Source organism: Canis lupus, chromosome 21, assembly GCF_003254725.2.
Source record: "Canis lupus dingo isolate Sandy chromosome 21, ASM325472v2, whole genome shotgun sequence".
Classification (NCBI taxonomy): Eukaryota; Metazoa; Chordata; class Mammalia; order Carnivora; family Canidae; genus Canis; species Canis lupus.
Window position 1 is genome coordinate 32,815,818 of NC_064263.1, and position 16,344 is coordinate 32,832,161.

Genomic DNA, 16,344 nt, shown 5'->3' on the forward strand with positions numbered 1-16,344 from the left:
TAATTTAATGTAATTTAATTATAATTTTTTCCAATAATTTTTAGAACAAGCCCTCCTTCATGAATTTTTCTCTTTATGAATTTTAATCTCTCAATTTGTCAACATTTGTATACTTTCAGGGCCTGAATTTTAATCTCTCAATTTGTCAATATTTGTATACTTTCAGGGCCCCATCTAAGTACCCATACATTTTTTTTCTTTCTCCTTTTTTCTTCACACACACATGCACACACAGATAATTTGGTACCCATATTTTATGATGAAACTGTTATAAAACAGTAGTCTCATAACAGAGTACCAAATGTCTTTGTATCTTCAAGTTTATCATATAGCAAAAGAAGAGGAGAGAAACACTGGTGTTTTAAAAATTATTTTTATTATTACATTCCAAAGAGAACATAGGAGGAAAAAAGCCAGTTATCTAATAACTGTTATACCTTTCAGAGAGAGGCACCCAGAAAAGAACTCCAGTTTTAGTTCAAAGCTGCACACATTAGAGCTCAAACAGCTGCCTCTCCACCTGACCGGAAATGTTGACAAATGTGTGTATGTCACCAATCCAGAGACGCTTGAGGTTAAAAGAAAATTCCTTTATTGCAAATGTCCAAGTTCTTAGGATTCATCTTTAAAGATACTAGAAGATGAGAAAGACCACACACACCAGACTATGTTTAGTCATTAGAGTAAACTAGCAAATTGCTAGTTTGTTCTAGGATGCATTGCATCAGACATCACAGTACATGAGGAAAATCTGCATTTTATGAAGAGCCACCAGGTAGTTCAAATCCACTTTATCATGAAGTGCAGCCACAGGCCAACCAAATACCTAGATAATATAGTCAGTGCAAAATTCAAATGGGTAAGTCAGGGCTTTGATGAGGCTGGCTACACTGCAAAATAGAAATGAAACTTGAAAATAGAATGTTAAGTCTATTTACAAAAGTTTGTTTAGTAAAGTGACTTGAGAAAAGTTATGTTAGCCACTTCCCACGCATCCCTCCCCTTCCCTGCCAGGAAAAAAAGAAAGAAAAACACCTGAAAATTATCTTGAAAACCAAGTTAAAACTGTGTGGTGAAAAAGAGAGTGCTTGTTCCGGGTAAAGGACTTCAAGATAATTTACAGGCAGACTTATTTTTATTAGTAAAAGTCACAAATAGGAAAAAGGTTAATTGGCTGATTTTGAGGTGTGTGCTTTTAAAAATGTCTGTATTAATATGTTAACAAGAAAAGAAAATACCAAGCACATTTTTGTCTCCCAATTCTGAATTTGCCAGCAAGAGTTGGTGAAATCAGCAGGGTATTAAAACAAAACCCAGGAAAACTCAGTCAATTTTTTTCAGTTGTCTGCCTCATTTCTTTCTAATCACCTTCAATTGATTTCCAGTTAGCTGAGGACAACATGACGGTCAAAGACGGATTTTCGCTGCTCTTGAACTTGAAGCTTCCAGCGCTGCTGTGCATACTCTACCTTATTCAGCACATTGGCTCGACTGCGGGAGCGGGCCAGCACATCATGGGCGTTTGCAAAAGGCTGGTGATCCTGAAAGTCCAAGAATGGAGAACATCAGAGATGGCATGATCAGTGTAAAACACACACACAATACAGTAATTATCCAGCCACAGATGGGGGCATCTGGACTTCACAAACAACAGACCATCTTTTTGGCCAAGCACTCCTAGGCACTCACGTGCCAGAAGTAGAATGAACTCAAATACAGAAATAGGTGGTTCAAGTCGTTTGAGTGATGAGGAGGTTATTTGTGAAATGTTTCCACAAGTCATCATTTCCAAAGACATTTCCCTTAAGAAGCATGGACCAAGACAAAGACAGTGGTCATTTATGTTAAAGACCAGCCTTCCCTGACAACTAGGGGGAAAAATCTATCTTCATGTTAATATCCATGTTACAGATAGGGAAAGTAGAGCTTTTCCTTGCTGAATTCGATACTATATAGCTAATCTGGCAGAGGAAAAACTTGTCTTAATTTCCTGACTCCCATTATACTAGAATTATTACTTGCCACCTTGGGGCCACATTCACCCTTGGGAGAAGAGTTGATAGGATCTTGTCTTTTAATAATTCCCTGCACCTTGAACACATACACTAAATGGACTGATTTCCAAAATCCTTTTCATTTCCACCTCCCCCAATCTGTAATGAAGAGACACAGCTTAAGCGCTACCATCACCCTCTATTACTAAGGACAGTAAGGATTTATTACATCAGCATTTTTATTAAACACCTGAATCTTTCACTGCTGAGCACTCAGGGTTTCCATGTTAGTTGCTGCCTTAAGAAAGAGGCTATTGAAGGGTTACCTAGGTATCTGTGTAGAAAACCAACCTAACCTGGTCAAAGTAAACCAATGCCACTGATGTTTGTAGTCATGACACAGGAAACCACCATGCTAATCTACCTATGAATGAGGATATAAACACAGCTGCCTAAATGACAAAAAGCATTCAATACTAATTTATTGCTTTTGTTTGCCTTTTCCTTGATCTCTTTTTCCTGAACCTTGTCAGCAAAGCTTCTAAATGTTCTAACATAGGATCCAAGTCACAAGTTGCACCTCTTATATTAAACCTTGCCTCAAAGAAAGAAATATTGTTTTGCTGTGTATGTTTGCAAAAGCTCTATTATATATCCAAGGCAGGAGTCAGCATGTCTATAGAAAGCCAAACAAAACCACATAACTATATATACAACTTTAACTGTGTGGAATTACAACACCTGGTCTTCTTTTTATAGTAGGACACTTATACAATGTCTACATTTCAAAGACATCAAAAAGTTTTCTCTAAGGAATCTTCCCGGTCTTTACTGAAATTTCCTCAACTTTTTGCTTAATATAGGTAACAGCTTGTTACAAGAGAGGCAAACAGCAAGACCCATGTTTTTAAATTTTTAACCTTACAAATGAAAATAACAAAAAAAATTCCATAAAGTTCAAAATGTTTCAAAGATTTAAGAAAAAAATTTAAGAACAAGGAAGGCTAAAGCTGTTGGATTACTTGATTTCGCATAAGGAAATAAACTGATCTGAGGTCATCTAACAAATGAACACACGACTTAGTTCATCTCACCTTGACTTGGTGTTATATCATCTCAACACACTGATTTTGTTCAAGTAGATTAAAACAACTCTATGGGAATATGGTGCTTCAATGAACTTGTATATAAAATAGTATTACCATTAGTTTGTTTTGACATAAACAAGACTGGGAAGAAGGATGTACTTTATCAGCAGAGCAGCTCTCAATTTCATAGTCCTGTTATCTGCCCTTCAGGGTAGGGGGAGAAAAATTTTCCTAAGGAACAAAGTTAAAGGGCTAAACAAACCAGTTAATCCTTTTGGTCCATTTTCCACCTATCAAAACAAGAATGAACTAGCTGCTCATGGTCATGGATGCTAGAAGAATGCAAATAGAGATTTACCCTTTTTATATGTTTGTTCTTTTTACACCTGATAAAATTACAATAAATACAAAACATGTTTTAATGCTTTGATAATAGCAATGATGTGTCATGGATATATGATACAATAAATATTGTGACTACTTACAGTGAACTTAACTATTTGTACTCTCACTTGATTTAAAATGCTCTACAGTGAATAAAAATGAAACTGAGAATTTAAGAAAAACATTTTTAAAGGCACATAAATACTAAAGAATTCGCAGATAAGCAACAATTGTAGAAATTTATTTATTTTTGTACAGAGTTGTTACTCTGTATAAATTCATAGCTAAAGGTTAGAAAAATCTCTCCCTGCCCAGCATTAATTCAATAGATATCCAAGAATTAGCCAGACTTGTCAGAGACAATGTTTTCAGTTAATATATGTACAGAATGAATCACTGAACAAAAGGATTATTAAGCACATGACCCCACCAATCAAATGCCTTTCCTACACATTTTCATCTACACATGTGTGCATCCATTTCTTTTGTTCTATGTGTATTACATTAATATTGTTTATTTCTAAAATCAGGAACTAAATATTTAATACTATAAAGAATATAGTTTAAGTCAGACTTTCTATGTGCCTATTATGAAATGGTTTATGTGGCCTTTTTTTTTAAAAAAAGATTTTATTTATTGAGACACAGAGAGAGAGAGAGGCAGAGACACAGGCAGAGGGAGAAGCAGGCTCCACGCTGGGCGCCCGACATGGGACTCGATCCCAGGGCTCCAGGATCATACCCCTGGCTGTCGGCGGCACTAAACCACTGCGCCACCGGGGCTGCCCATTTATATGGCCTTTGACGCATAACATTTTATATGTTAGTTCTCAACTGGGAGTGATTTTGTCCCCCGAAAACATTTAGCAATATCTGTGGACACTTATCATCATGGTTGGGATGACAGGCGCTACTGGAATCTAGTGGGTAGAGGTCAGGGATGCTGCTAAATGTCCTAAAATGAATAGGATAACTCCCCACAACAAAGAATTATCCAAGCTAAAGTGTCAATGCTGTTGAGGCTGAGAAAAATCTGTCATATGTGAATGAAAATAGCATGGGAACAGTATTTGAGACTCTAATGCTTCTGGTACAAAACCTCCTGTCCTTTAGCTCTCTTTCCCCATTCACCCCATAGGCCTTGTTTCTGACCACATCAGATCTCCAGTCTTGACCTTTCTCTCCCAGCCTATCAATAATCCCCTCCTGGAACTCCTCAAAAATTAACAGGCATTTCTTACATGATTAAAAATAAAAGGTGGAAACATACTATAATTAGTCATTTCTTTTACTATCTGTTTCTGTTTATCTCTTTATTCCTACTACCCAGCAGAGGACCTGATACAGAGAAGTTACTCATTATGTGTTGGTTGAATTAATAAGGAAGCAAGGAAAAAAGAGGCAAACAGAGGTGCTTCTATGAAAGTTCTTGATAAGACACAAATGGAATCTTGCCCAAATAAATTGGATATTCATAATTGATATTCATATGACAACAATGTATTGATTAAAAAGCAGGCTCTGTTTTTAGTAATAACCCAAGCCATCCAGTCAGGATTCCCTCTAATCTTTTACCAACAGTTCCACAAGACATTCCAGAGTAAAAGGACTTCTGACTTTGGTTAGCCCGGGCTCACCCTGGCTTTAGCTTTTGGAATTGGTTCTTGAAACTCTACTGAATTTTATCTATTTTGAGGAACGTAAGCCAATAAAGTAATCCAAAATAAAAAGTAATTTCTAAAAATAATTATATGTAGAATAACAAAACAGTGGAAAATTGGAAAATAGGCCCAAACAGGATAATGATAAAACAATATAATGCTCTAAGCTATACTGAATAACAAGCTTGTGGACTATGTCAATAACTAGATTTTTTTTTTTAATTACCAGACATTTTTTAATGAAGTAATGTTAACACAAAAAGGAGACCACAAAACAATTTATACACTGATTATACCAACTATATGTATAAATAGAAATGTGTTTTTAAGATAGGAAGAGAATCAGGAATGCTGGTTTTTTCTCTAAAGATCACAGGTTTTTTTAATTTTTTTTTTTAAAGAAGGAGTAGAAAAATGTAAAACATCACCAGGTTATCAAGCTGCACTTCATTAAGAAAAGAACACCGTCTTCATGTTTCCCTTCACTAAAACCTCTTTGCCTTCTAATATATTTGGTCATGCTGACAGGAATAGTACTCAGGCAAGAGCTTGGGGAGAAATCTATCTCACAAGTGTTTCTCAGTGTTAATCAGGGAAAGGCAATGAAAATTGTGCCCTTGATACTAAAGGGCAAAGCCTATACAGCACACTCACCAAGGATCGTTAATTTAGACCACCATTTTGATGGCTATCCAGAGTAATTTCCTCATGAAGAGATATATACTAAAATTAGAACAGTCCTTTGCTTCTCTAGTTGATAATCTGCTCCAGCACATGAACATCTATATACAACTACTTTTCACTTGCTGTTTACATCAGATGATGACAAATACTGTCATACACAGCTAGGGAATGCCAAGTACTTACCCCAACATCATCATCGCTCTGTATCAATTGTGAGTGTCCAAACAGGCGTCTCTTCAGTATGGGTTCAACCAGGGTAAGGTACACCATGTACAGAAGTAGAAGGCCCAAAATGGAGAGATAGATTATAATGGTAACCTAAAGGAAGTTGAAAATAAGTTACATCTCTGTTTGAGGCAAAAAATCAGAGTTCTGTGTAATAATAGTGAAGCCATGGTGAAGACTGATTTTTCTGCTAAGCATATAGGATTCCTATACAAACCAAATTCCAACATAAACAAACTCAACTCTTCACCAAAATATTATTTAAAGATAAAGAGAAAAAATGTGTTTTGTCTTTGAGATCTTATTACAAGTCTTCAGAACTCCATCTTCACCTACTGCTAATCATTTGTCACCACTGCTAGCATACCAAATTTTTTTTCACCTGAATATAGTGTCCTAGATTCAGCAGTACTGTGTTTAGACAACTTAAAGGAACCCTAACAAAAGGTAATTCAGATGAATTTCAACAGAACACTCTTTTAGATCAACTTAGATATACAAAAATACATTTAAAGCCAGTGATTTTCCTGAGATCTTGATCTGTGTGCTGTCAAAAAGTACAGTGTGACACCCTTCTCCCCCCGACCTCTAGAATGGCTATAATTAAAGCCAGACAGTACCAAATCTTAGCAAGGATGTGGCAAAACTGAACCCTCAAACATTGCTGGTGGGAATGAAAATGGTACAACTATTTTGGAAAACAATATGGCAGTCTCTTAAAAAGTTAAAATAAACTTACCTCTCTAAGGAATCTACCTGACAGGAAAACATATATCCACACAAAGACATGTGCACAAATATTTATGGCAGCATTATTCATAATAGTAAAAATCTGGAAATAACTCAAATGTCCATCAACTTTTGAATGGATCATACAAATGTGTTATATTCGTATAATAAAATGATATTCAGCAACAAAAAGGAATTAAATACTGATAACATGCTGCAACATGGATAAACCTCAAAAACATTATGCTAGGTGAAAGAAACCAGTCACAGAAGACCACATGTTGTATGACTCTACTTATATGAAATATCTAGATCTGTAGAGACACAAAGCAGCATAGTGATTGTCTAAGGCTAGGGGTGGGAATGAGATTAACTGTAAATGGGAATGAGGGGTAATGGGAATGTTGTAACACTGAATTTTTTAAAAATTGTTTTAAATTTCCTATAATGTATTCAGTTACACACTTAACAGTGAGTGGCTTTTAGGGTCTGTAAATTACACATCAAAAACTTAGCTGAATAATAAAAAAAGTACAGTGAGTATTTCTTTACAGGATAGCACCTTGCTGGAGCAGAAACTCTCCCACGGAAATCTTTGTAACTGTTACAGCTGATCATTCCAGATTTCCCATGAGGCCTTTTCTCAGGAGAAATGAATGGGAAGCTCCATATAAAAAAATTGGGGGGAAAAACTGTTAGCCACTATAAAAAAGTAATTGAACTCATTAGAGGTCAAATGGTGATGAGAGTGATCTACCTTTTATTTCCTATAGGAAATACAGGAAATGTTAGAATCCATAAGTGATAGTTCTAGAATAAAGTAGTCTCTCTCCTCTCTCTCTCTCTCTCTCTCTCTATATATATATATATATATATATATATTTTTTTTTTTTTTTTTTTTCCCTCAGGTCTGAGACGGGAGGAAGAAGAGGGCCTAGACATGCTGTTTTCTCCCTAGCTTCTGGCATATGTGGCCCACAGAAAAGCTGGAATAGCTTTCAGGATGTGCTAATTACACATAGGGCATTTTTGTGCCATTTGACATATCACACCTCTGTTAATATGTCCTAATTACTCCCCAAAGCATCTCAGTGAGACAGGCAGAGAGCAGACCCACTGTTCTGGGGCTATTGTTGAGGATGAGGAAGGAAGGGGTTAGTGGATGGTAAGGAGAGGAGGGAAGAATAGTTGAGTGACTGAAATAGAATTCAGATGTCCAAAATTTTCTTTCTTGTCTAGATACCATCAAGAACTATTCCATAAGCAGGGCCGCCTGGGTGGCTCAGTCAGTTAAACAGCTGCCTTCAGCTTAGGTCTTGATGCTGGGGTCCTGGGATTGAACCCCATCTTGGGCTCCATGCTCAGTGGCAAGTCTGCTTCTCCTTCTGCCCCTCTCCCCTGTTCATGCTCTCTCAAATAAATAAATAAAATCTTAAAAAAAAAAAAAAATTCCCAAAGCAGAAAAGTTCTTTTTTTTTCTTACCTTGATTGTAACAGAGCTTCTTTCCTCATATTTGCATTCACAGCGTAGACAGTAGGCTTCTACATCAGGCCCTCGCACAGGCATGGGATCCACAACATGAAGGCAATCGCTGAGAAAACAAGGATAAAATATTGCTTCAGCCTACCTGGATTTTCTATACTGATCAAAACTTTTCTATGATCCAGAATAATCACTGAGCTTAAGAACTTAAGGAACAAATAATAAGGGAAGTAAAATCATCGCTCTCTCAATATTAGCAATTTGGTGAGATTTAACAGTCTAAGAACCATAAAGACTCAAGTAGTAGCAATTTTCAAAAGTGCTGCTGTTAACAGTTAAAAATGCACCTGAAAAAATCTCAAATGGGATCGAAAACTACTTAGCACATCAAGTTATATTTAGACTTGTTCATTTACCAAGAAAAATTGCTTTAAATGATTTAATGTATCTTGATGCATTGTTCAAATATATTATCTCTTTTAAGAATTAACATCAATCTTAACTGCCATAGGGTGGTATATGAATGGCTAATCACACTGAATAGTTGCTAAATTCTGAAACTCGAAACTGAGCATTCAAAGGTGCAGAAAGAAATAATTACTTTTGCAGAAAGGAAAAAATTACTTTTCTCAATGAGCAAAAGTCTATTGAAAATGCATGGAGAAATAGGATTGGGACAACGAAAATATTTAAAAATGAAAACTGATTACCCAGAAGGAGTACAAAAAAATAATAAAAGATTAAATGTTTTTGTTGTTGGATGTTCTTTATTTTTTCCCCCATTTTCTAGGGCACTTATTTATTATGGCTTATGAAAAAAATAATTCTATCAAAAAAACCTTTTCCCAGAAATCTGTCAATTCTAGGAAATAATTAAATTATGACTTTCCCCAACTATTAAGAGCCTACTACTCTGTTCACTTTCAGCAAAAATAGGCACACTTTCCTGTTCTGTCAACTGCTGTGCAATTTTCTTTTATCATCTCTTCCATAGGCACTTTGGGCTGCCTCAAGAACTCTATGATCACATCCTGTCTCACCCCACCCATCTTTCTTGAGGGCACCCAATGCTCTAGGCTATGTCTTCCCTTTGCCCAGCAAAATCTACATTTTCATGTCCCATTCCCTCTGAGCTGTGACATGACAGAAAACCCAAACTTTCATAAATGATAAAAATTCAATCAGTTATCCCTAACAGGTAATTTAATTTTAACAAAGAGGGGCACCTGGATGGCTCAGTGGTTTAGTGTTTGCCTTTGTCTCAGGGCATGATCCTGGGGTCCCGGGATCGAGTCCCACGTCGGGCTCCCTGCTTGGAGCCTGCTTCTCCCTCTGCCTGTGTCTCTGCCTCTCTCTCTCTCCCTCTCTCTCTGTGTCTCTCATGAATAAATAAATACAATCTTTTAAAAAATAATAATTTTGGGCAGCCGGGTGGCCCAGTGGTTTAGCGCCGCCTTCCACCCAGGTGTGATCCTGGAGCCCCGGGATCGAGTCCCACGTCAGGTTCCCTGCATGGAGCCTGCTTCTCCCTCTGCCTATGCCTCTGCCTTTCTCTCAGTGTCTGCCATAAATAAATTAAAAAAAAAAAGTTTTTAAATAATAATTTTAACAAAGATACTAATGAAAAAATAAGCCTCAACTGGTAGTATGGTAAGGTCCCACAACTCACACCATACAAATCTGTTATCTGTTCCAAACATAAAGAAGACCAGGAATGTTTCCAGCTGGTTACAGGCATAAAATGGGCATAGAAGCTAATGTCCCATTCAATCATATAGGTTATCGAGACCAACACTTTCAGAGAGGTCACCTGCACAAGATCACAGAGTAGATTAGAAGCCAGGGTTTCTACCACCTAGGTCAGCTCCTCTGTATTTCTCTGAACCTCAGGAAAACAAGACTTATCTCCTAGTTTCCTGTTTCAGCTTCAGAGGTCTTCATAACAATAGCTTAGAATTACTTGGGGAACTATGTGTTGAGTATTGAGTGTTTCTTTTTAAAGTACAGATATAGTTTAATAACAAGGAGATATTGAGCATTATGCAAAAGTTGTGCAGGATAGGAGAGGAAGGTTCATTCTGGCTGGCTAGTCAGTCATAAATACAGAACCCAGAGCCAGAACTTGACCACTCTGGGAACTAGGCAATACCTCCCCCTAGTGCCACAATAAGGATATTGTCAGCTAACCTCACAACCCAAGCATAAACCAGAGAACTCAAACTTTTCCTCAGTCAGACAGCATTAAGTCAATAAAGAATTAGAGTTAACAATGGGACAAAATGGAAGCCAGAAGATAAAACTCCATCTAGGACCAAATAGATGTTGGACACTTTGTAAAGGCATAACATTCTGATTAATCATAACTTGCTTACTCTTCTAAAAACAGTTAACAGTTGAGAACCTATCTCAGGTAAAAGGATGAGCTACAGGAAGGAAGAGGGGAAGAAAAATCACAAACAAGCCTTGTTTTCAACTGTTTATTCTCAAAGCTCCCTGTTTTGACCAATAACCAGAGCGTATGGTATATGGCTCTGTTGGAACCTGGAATCGTAAAATGTCAGTGAAAAGATCAGTGCTAACCACGTGAACAGTGAGTTCACCTGCTGCTCAACTAAAAAGCATCACATTCTATTACTGATAATAAACTAAATGTAGGTATTTCATATACCTGGAAAATGTATAGGAATAACTTTAAAAACGTATGAGTTTTCTTGTATCATAAAAGTAACTTGATTACATAAAATCTGTAAGAATATAGCTAAACCTCTGTAATATGAGACAATTTAAAGTGGAACACAAGTTCATAAGAAGCTTTCAAAAATGTAGTTATTAAATATCAGATTCAACCTAAATGTTTACCATGGGAAGAACAGACAATGGCATCAGAATAAAGAAACATGCTCAAAAGCTGACTTTTCTTTTTCAAAGTCAACTTGAAATACTGTAACCAAATGAATTTAATTTTGCTTTCAAAGTTTTGCTTGCTATTTAGCTGTGAAATTGGGTACATGTGCAAGTTCCTAGCATTTGGAGCTATTTTTCTTGTATGCCTATCCCAGCAATCTTCCACCATGTTTACAAATCATAAATCATAATAGCATGAGAAGGAGCCCATCCATCCTATCCATCCTACTACAAACAACTGCTTCCCAATCATTTTATGCTATATGTAGAAAAGCTATCATTTGTAAGGTCCATAAATAGAGAATGCTGGTGGTGGCTAGTGAGTCAAGAGCCCAGTCCTCAGAGGACTGCTTGACTACCCCAAAGGCTGAGGGAGCAACTTCTTGACATACCTATATCCATGGCACACCAAGTGGGAAACTATGATATACATGGCTCATTCCCATTCCTTCCTGAGCCTTCTGACACTTTCAAGCATAGTCTTCTGTATTAGGCAATACATTATCAAAACTTACAAGTTATGAAAATTATAACCCAGATAAATGAGGCCTGTGGACCTTCCAGTGAAAAACAAGAGAGAGGACTAAAATTTAGGAGGGCACGGAAGGTAGCCATGGGCAGTTTAGTGCCACAAACTCAGCTCTGTCCCTTATAAAACCCTCCCTACTTGGGAATCAGTGTTTTGGCTAGATTCCTTTAAGTTTACATCACACATTCAGGGCCTTACTTTCACTTTTTCAAATAGAAGTGGAATTTGACACTTACACTTAAAAAGAAATACAGGTGACCCTTGAATAACAGGGGTTGAACTGTATGGGTCCACTGTACACAATTTTTTTTCAGTAGATACAGTATACTACTGCAAATGTATTTTCTCTTTCCTATGATTGTCTTAATAACATTTTCTATTCTCTAGTTTACTTTATTGTAAGAGTACAGTATATAATACATGTAACATAAAATATATGTTAATCAACTGTTTTATTGTTAAGGCTTCTGGTCAACAGTAGGCTATTAGCAGTTAAATTTTGAGGTAGTCAAAAGTTATATGAAGATTTTTGACTGTGCCAGGGTCAGGATACCTAAGCCCTACGTTGTTCAAAGGTCAACTGTATTTAAAAAGGAAACAATACATTAGATGAACATTCTGGGCTAACAGTGACAACCACAGAAAAAAATCTGACAGGTATGTCAGTAATCTAGAATACTTACCAATCTTTCTGAGATATGTTCTTATTATAAATATGCCCAGAATTATCTTTATAGGGAGGACAGATACATTTACATCGGACATCCTCGAAATTCTGTAACCAAAATGGAAACTTAGTATAGCTTGTTAACAATATCAATATTTTTAAAAACTGCACCATATACATTTTGCTAAGCGTCCCCTGCCAAATATTCTAAAACTATTCATTTTGAGAGAGAGCTTTTTAAAGCTACAGGTTCTTTTTTGTAATGCTAATGAATCATTATATAGTACACGAAATTATTTTGAAATAATACGTGTATGTGATCTGTGATTTATTAATCACATTTATAGGTCACATGACAAACTATGCTATCTACCTGCCGGTAAAAAAGGCACAATAGACAGATAACTCTACCTGCAAATAAGGATCCGATTACAAAATTACTCACAAAACAAGTCACAATTCTTCTAATTACTATCTTTCCACCCTTTAGTAGAATGGCATGGATATGGATAAAGGGGGTTGGACCAGGGCTCTACAGAAGGGGTGAAGTTTTAGAGGCACTCAGTTATAACTAGAAAGCAAGTACATAAGGGCAGTAGCTTATGTCTAGCTGAGATCAGTTTGGTCTACCCTCCCCAGGAAACTTTGCTTCTAATCACTGGTAGACAGAGAGGATAACTAATGATAAAGCAAGTTTCAAGAGGTGGAGAAAGTGGTGACTAAATATATGAATACAGGAAATAAGAGAAGCTTCATTAGCAAAGGGGAATTTATCTGAGAGGGCAAGTGGATCATTAGCTCCCGCCCTGCCCCGCCCCCCAAGGCCCACTGTTCCTTTATATGGTGCTATGTCTGGCAGAGCTGTTGACAATGGATTCATTCAGCAACCACTTAGTGAGCATTTGCTCCATGTTGGACCTTGTGCTCAATGAAGTGGATTCAGATAAGTGCAAGACAGGGCTCCTGCCAGTAATCAGGACACACCCTAATGGAGACTGACAGATAAATACATCATTACAATATACTCTTGAAGTGATGACAGGACATATGCAGAGGATGCCAGCAATGTTTTGAAAGACACGAGACTTGCTGCTTTCCCTATTTCTGGTAGGAGGTAGCAAAGATTTCAACAAGAACTCCCGATCAAAACCCCCTGAGCTGTCTGCATTAAACCTGTCTTTCCCAACCTGTCCCATATTATGGATTAAAGCTATTTTTTAAAATGCAAATGTCAATCTGTCTTCCCATCACATTAAGGTAAATTCCTTCCGTTTTCTCCAATAAGGAGCTAGCTCATCAAGGAGGACGCACAAGTGTGTACCAGGGGCAAAGCAGGTCTGGAGGGTGGGAGCATGAAGGGGGCTATAAAGAGCAGCATGAGGAGGCTGGAAGGACCCAGAAGTGGAGCAGGGGAGAGGGCTACAACTTTACCTCCCTGTAGCTTGGGCCCTTCCCTTCCCCACTGAATTATCAGGAAGAAAGAAGGCCAAACAAAGAGGCCAAGAGATCCTGGAGGGAGTTAGGTCAGGATATTAGGCTGGTGGTCCTCTGTGTAGGTCCTATTGGGAAGGCAGGCTGCAAGGAGAGGCAAGTTCCTACACTGGGAAGGGAACCGGTTCAGGGGTGAGTTGAAATGAGTTCCTAAGAGGGAGGCTTTCCGTGAGGTGGGGGCTTCTGGTAATTCTGGCTTAGGGAACGGGGGCGGGGCAGGAAGAGGGCTGTGAGGCAGGTGGAGGGCGCGGTGGGCTTCAGGAGCTTAGGGGTGGAAAGCTAAAGGCTCTCAGAGTTGGAAACGCTGTAAGGTTTGAGGCGGTGCCGTCGGCGCTGGGAAGGGGACCGTCTAGGAGGGGGAGGAGCGCGTCCGGGCTGCGGGCGCTGTCGCGGCTGGGCGGAGCTGGGGCGGGGGCGGGGGCGGGGGCGGGGCAGGGGCAGGGGCGGGAAGGAGGCGGGCGCCGGCGCGGCCAGGGCTGGGGGTGCGAGAGCGGCCGGCACCGCCGGAGTGGCGGGGCTGGGGGCGCCGGTGCGATCGGGCGGGGGGCGGCCTGCAGGTCGGGGTGGCAGGGCCGGGAGAGGCGCGGGGAGGGCAGCAGGCCGACAGACGGCTTTCGGCAGGCCGGAGGGGAGGGGCTCCTGTCTGGAGCGAAGGCTGCGCCGACTCACCTTGGCGGCGTCTGACAGCTGCACCAGCAGCAGCACCGAGAGCGCCAGGCAGGACAGGCTGAGCAAGGAGCCAAGCCGAAGGAAGCCTCCCCACACGGTCGCCATCGCTGCCAGGCCCGGCGGTGGCCACAGCCCGGAGCCCCCGCGACCTGGTCCGGGCTGGGGCTCCGGCTCGGGCTCCGGCTCGGGCTCCTCCGCCCGCACTTCCGGCCGGGCCTCGGCGTCACCGGCCGCGCGGGGTCAGCTACGTCACCGTCCGCCCCGGAAACGGTTCCCCGTGCGCAGGCCGCGGAGGCTGCGCGGTGCCGGCGCCCGCCCCGCGAACGCTCGGGCGCGGGAAACCAAGGGGGCGCCCCTGGCGCGGCAGAGCTCCGAGGCGTGAGGCTGTCCTTCCTGGGCGCTGGAGCAGCGGCGGCTGAGGACCTGCAGGGCCCTGGGGAGTCCTCTCGCCCGGGAGACCCCCAGCAACTCCAGCGACCCCTGCGAGCCCGGAGCCGTCCGTCGCCAGGCCCCCGAGGCTGGGGCGAGCCCAAGCGCCCGGGGCGGCTTGCGAGGGCAGGTGGCAGGCGTGGAGGCGGCCACGGGACTGACGGCCGAGCCATGCCTTCCGGGAGGCCTACCCCCAGCCGGAGGGCCGTCCTCCCCGGCACTTGGCCCCTAACCTGCAGCCCCTGCGCCTCCCGGACGCCGCTCGCGGCAGGGCTTCCAACACGCTGGCTTCGGCTTGGTCTCCCCGCTTGCCTCCCGCTGGGGCCTGACCGCCTAGACCCCAGCCTGCTGCACGAACCGCGCGTCAGCGGCGCGGCTGAGTCGGGCCGGGCTAGGTCTGGCTCCGGAAGGTGTGGAATTGGCCAAAGAACCGCCCTAGTAGCCTCCTCCGCCCGGGACTCCAGTAGTTGGGGAACTGCGGTGCTACGATCCTATTAAGGGCGGCTGGCCTCGAAGTCAAGAGTTGGGGGAGCGCTGACCGGCCTTGCAAGTGCGGGTCATCCTCTGCAGGTAATTTAGGAGGACCCTGGAGATGGCGCAGTGTCTCCAATTAAAATATTTTTCAGTTAATGAAGACATTGTGGAGCGGGATAGTGGAAAGGATACAGAGCTCATCACCACCACTGCAGATTTGCTGAAGGACTTTGGGCAAAACACTTACCTTTCCTGGGCCTCTGGTTCTTGGTTCACTATGGGGAGATTGAACTCTTATCTATGGATTTCAAATTCTCCCATGTTTCTTAAAATCTTTAAAACAAAAAAGTAGTCTTTTCCTAGTTTTCAGAAATGTTTTAATTAATTACTAGACTCTTCCTTTAACTTAAAAAATTTTTTTAAAGATTTTTAAAAATTTATTCATGATAGACACAGAGAGGCAGAGACACAGGCAGAGGAAGAAGCAGGCTCCATGCGGGGAGCCCGACGCGGGACTCGATCCCGGGTCTTCAGGATCACGCCCTGGGCTGAAGGCAGCATTAAACCGCCGAGCCACGGGGGCTGCTCCATGTCCAACATGTGGCTATATTTCAGGATCCTGTGAGATCGAGTCACTGCTCTAGGACTGAACCGGTCAGGTGCCCCTCCCGTGTGATTATTGTTGATGCCAGACTCTAACACAAGGTGTCTGATACTATGCCAGATATATTTAGCCCCTTTCAATCCCAAGTGGCAAGTGGTGCCTAGTCCCAGCCAGAATCAGAGGGGTAGGGCTAGATGACCTTTCATCAAAGCCCCTGCAGGCTGTCCCTGTGGAGGTACTGTCACATTAGTGAGATAACAAGTCTTTGTTGTTGGTGTTTTGCTGGCCAAGAACAACTCGGAGGTCAGAATAGTCTGTGAGGCACTGTA

General features: G+C 41.1%; 1 protein-coding gene across 2 annotated transcripts; it reads right to left on the bottom strand.

Annotated features, from left to right (window-relative positions):
• Positions 1 to 357: 357 nt before the first annotated feature.
• On the bottom strand, positions 358 to 14,735 carry TMEM9B (TMEM9 domain family member B). Of its 2 annotated transcripts, XM_025459426.3 has the most exons (5): positions 14,509 to 14,735; positions 12,365 to 12,456; positions 8,249 to 8,357; positions 5,995 to 6,129; positions 358 to 1,541 (listed from the first exon to the last, which is right to left on the bottom strand). In XM_025459426.3, the coding sequence occupies exons 1-5, from the start codon at positions 14,611 to 14,613 to the stop codon at positions 1,386 to 1,388; spliced, it is 597 nt and encodes a 198-aa protein (XP_025315211.1). In that variant the 5' UTR covers positions 14,614 to 14,735; the 3' UTR covers positions 358 to 1,385. The 2 variants fall into 2 exon arrangements, with proteins under 2 accessions (XP_025315211.1, XP_025315212.1); XM_025459427.3 differs by lacking the exon at positions 12,365 to 12,456 and having other exon boundaries at positions 14,509 to 14,725.
• Positions 14,736 to 16,344: the final 1,609 nt, after the last annotated feature.

Excerpts from the sequence above, each read along its gene's own strand:
- TMEM9B (XM_025459426.3), bottom strand. The coding sequence starts at position 14,613 with ATGGCGACCGTGTGGGGAGGCTTCCTTCGGCTTGGCTCCTTGCTCAGC. Across the intron at positions 12,457-14,508 it reads AGCTGTCAGACGCCGCCAAG|AATTTCGAGGATGTCCGATG; the intron begins GTGAGTCGGCGC and ends TTTTGGTTACAG. Across the intron at positions 6,130-8,248 it reads GAAGCTCTGTTACAATCAAG|GTTACCATTATAATCTATCT; the intron begins GTAAGAAAAAAA and ends AACTTCCTTTAG.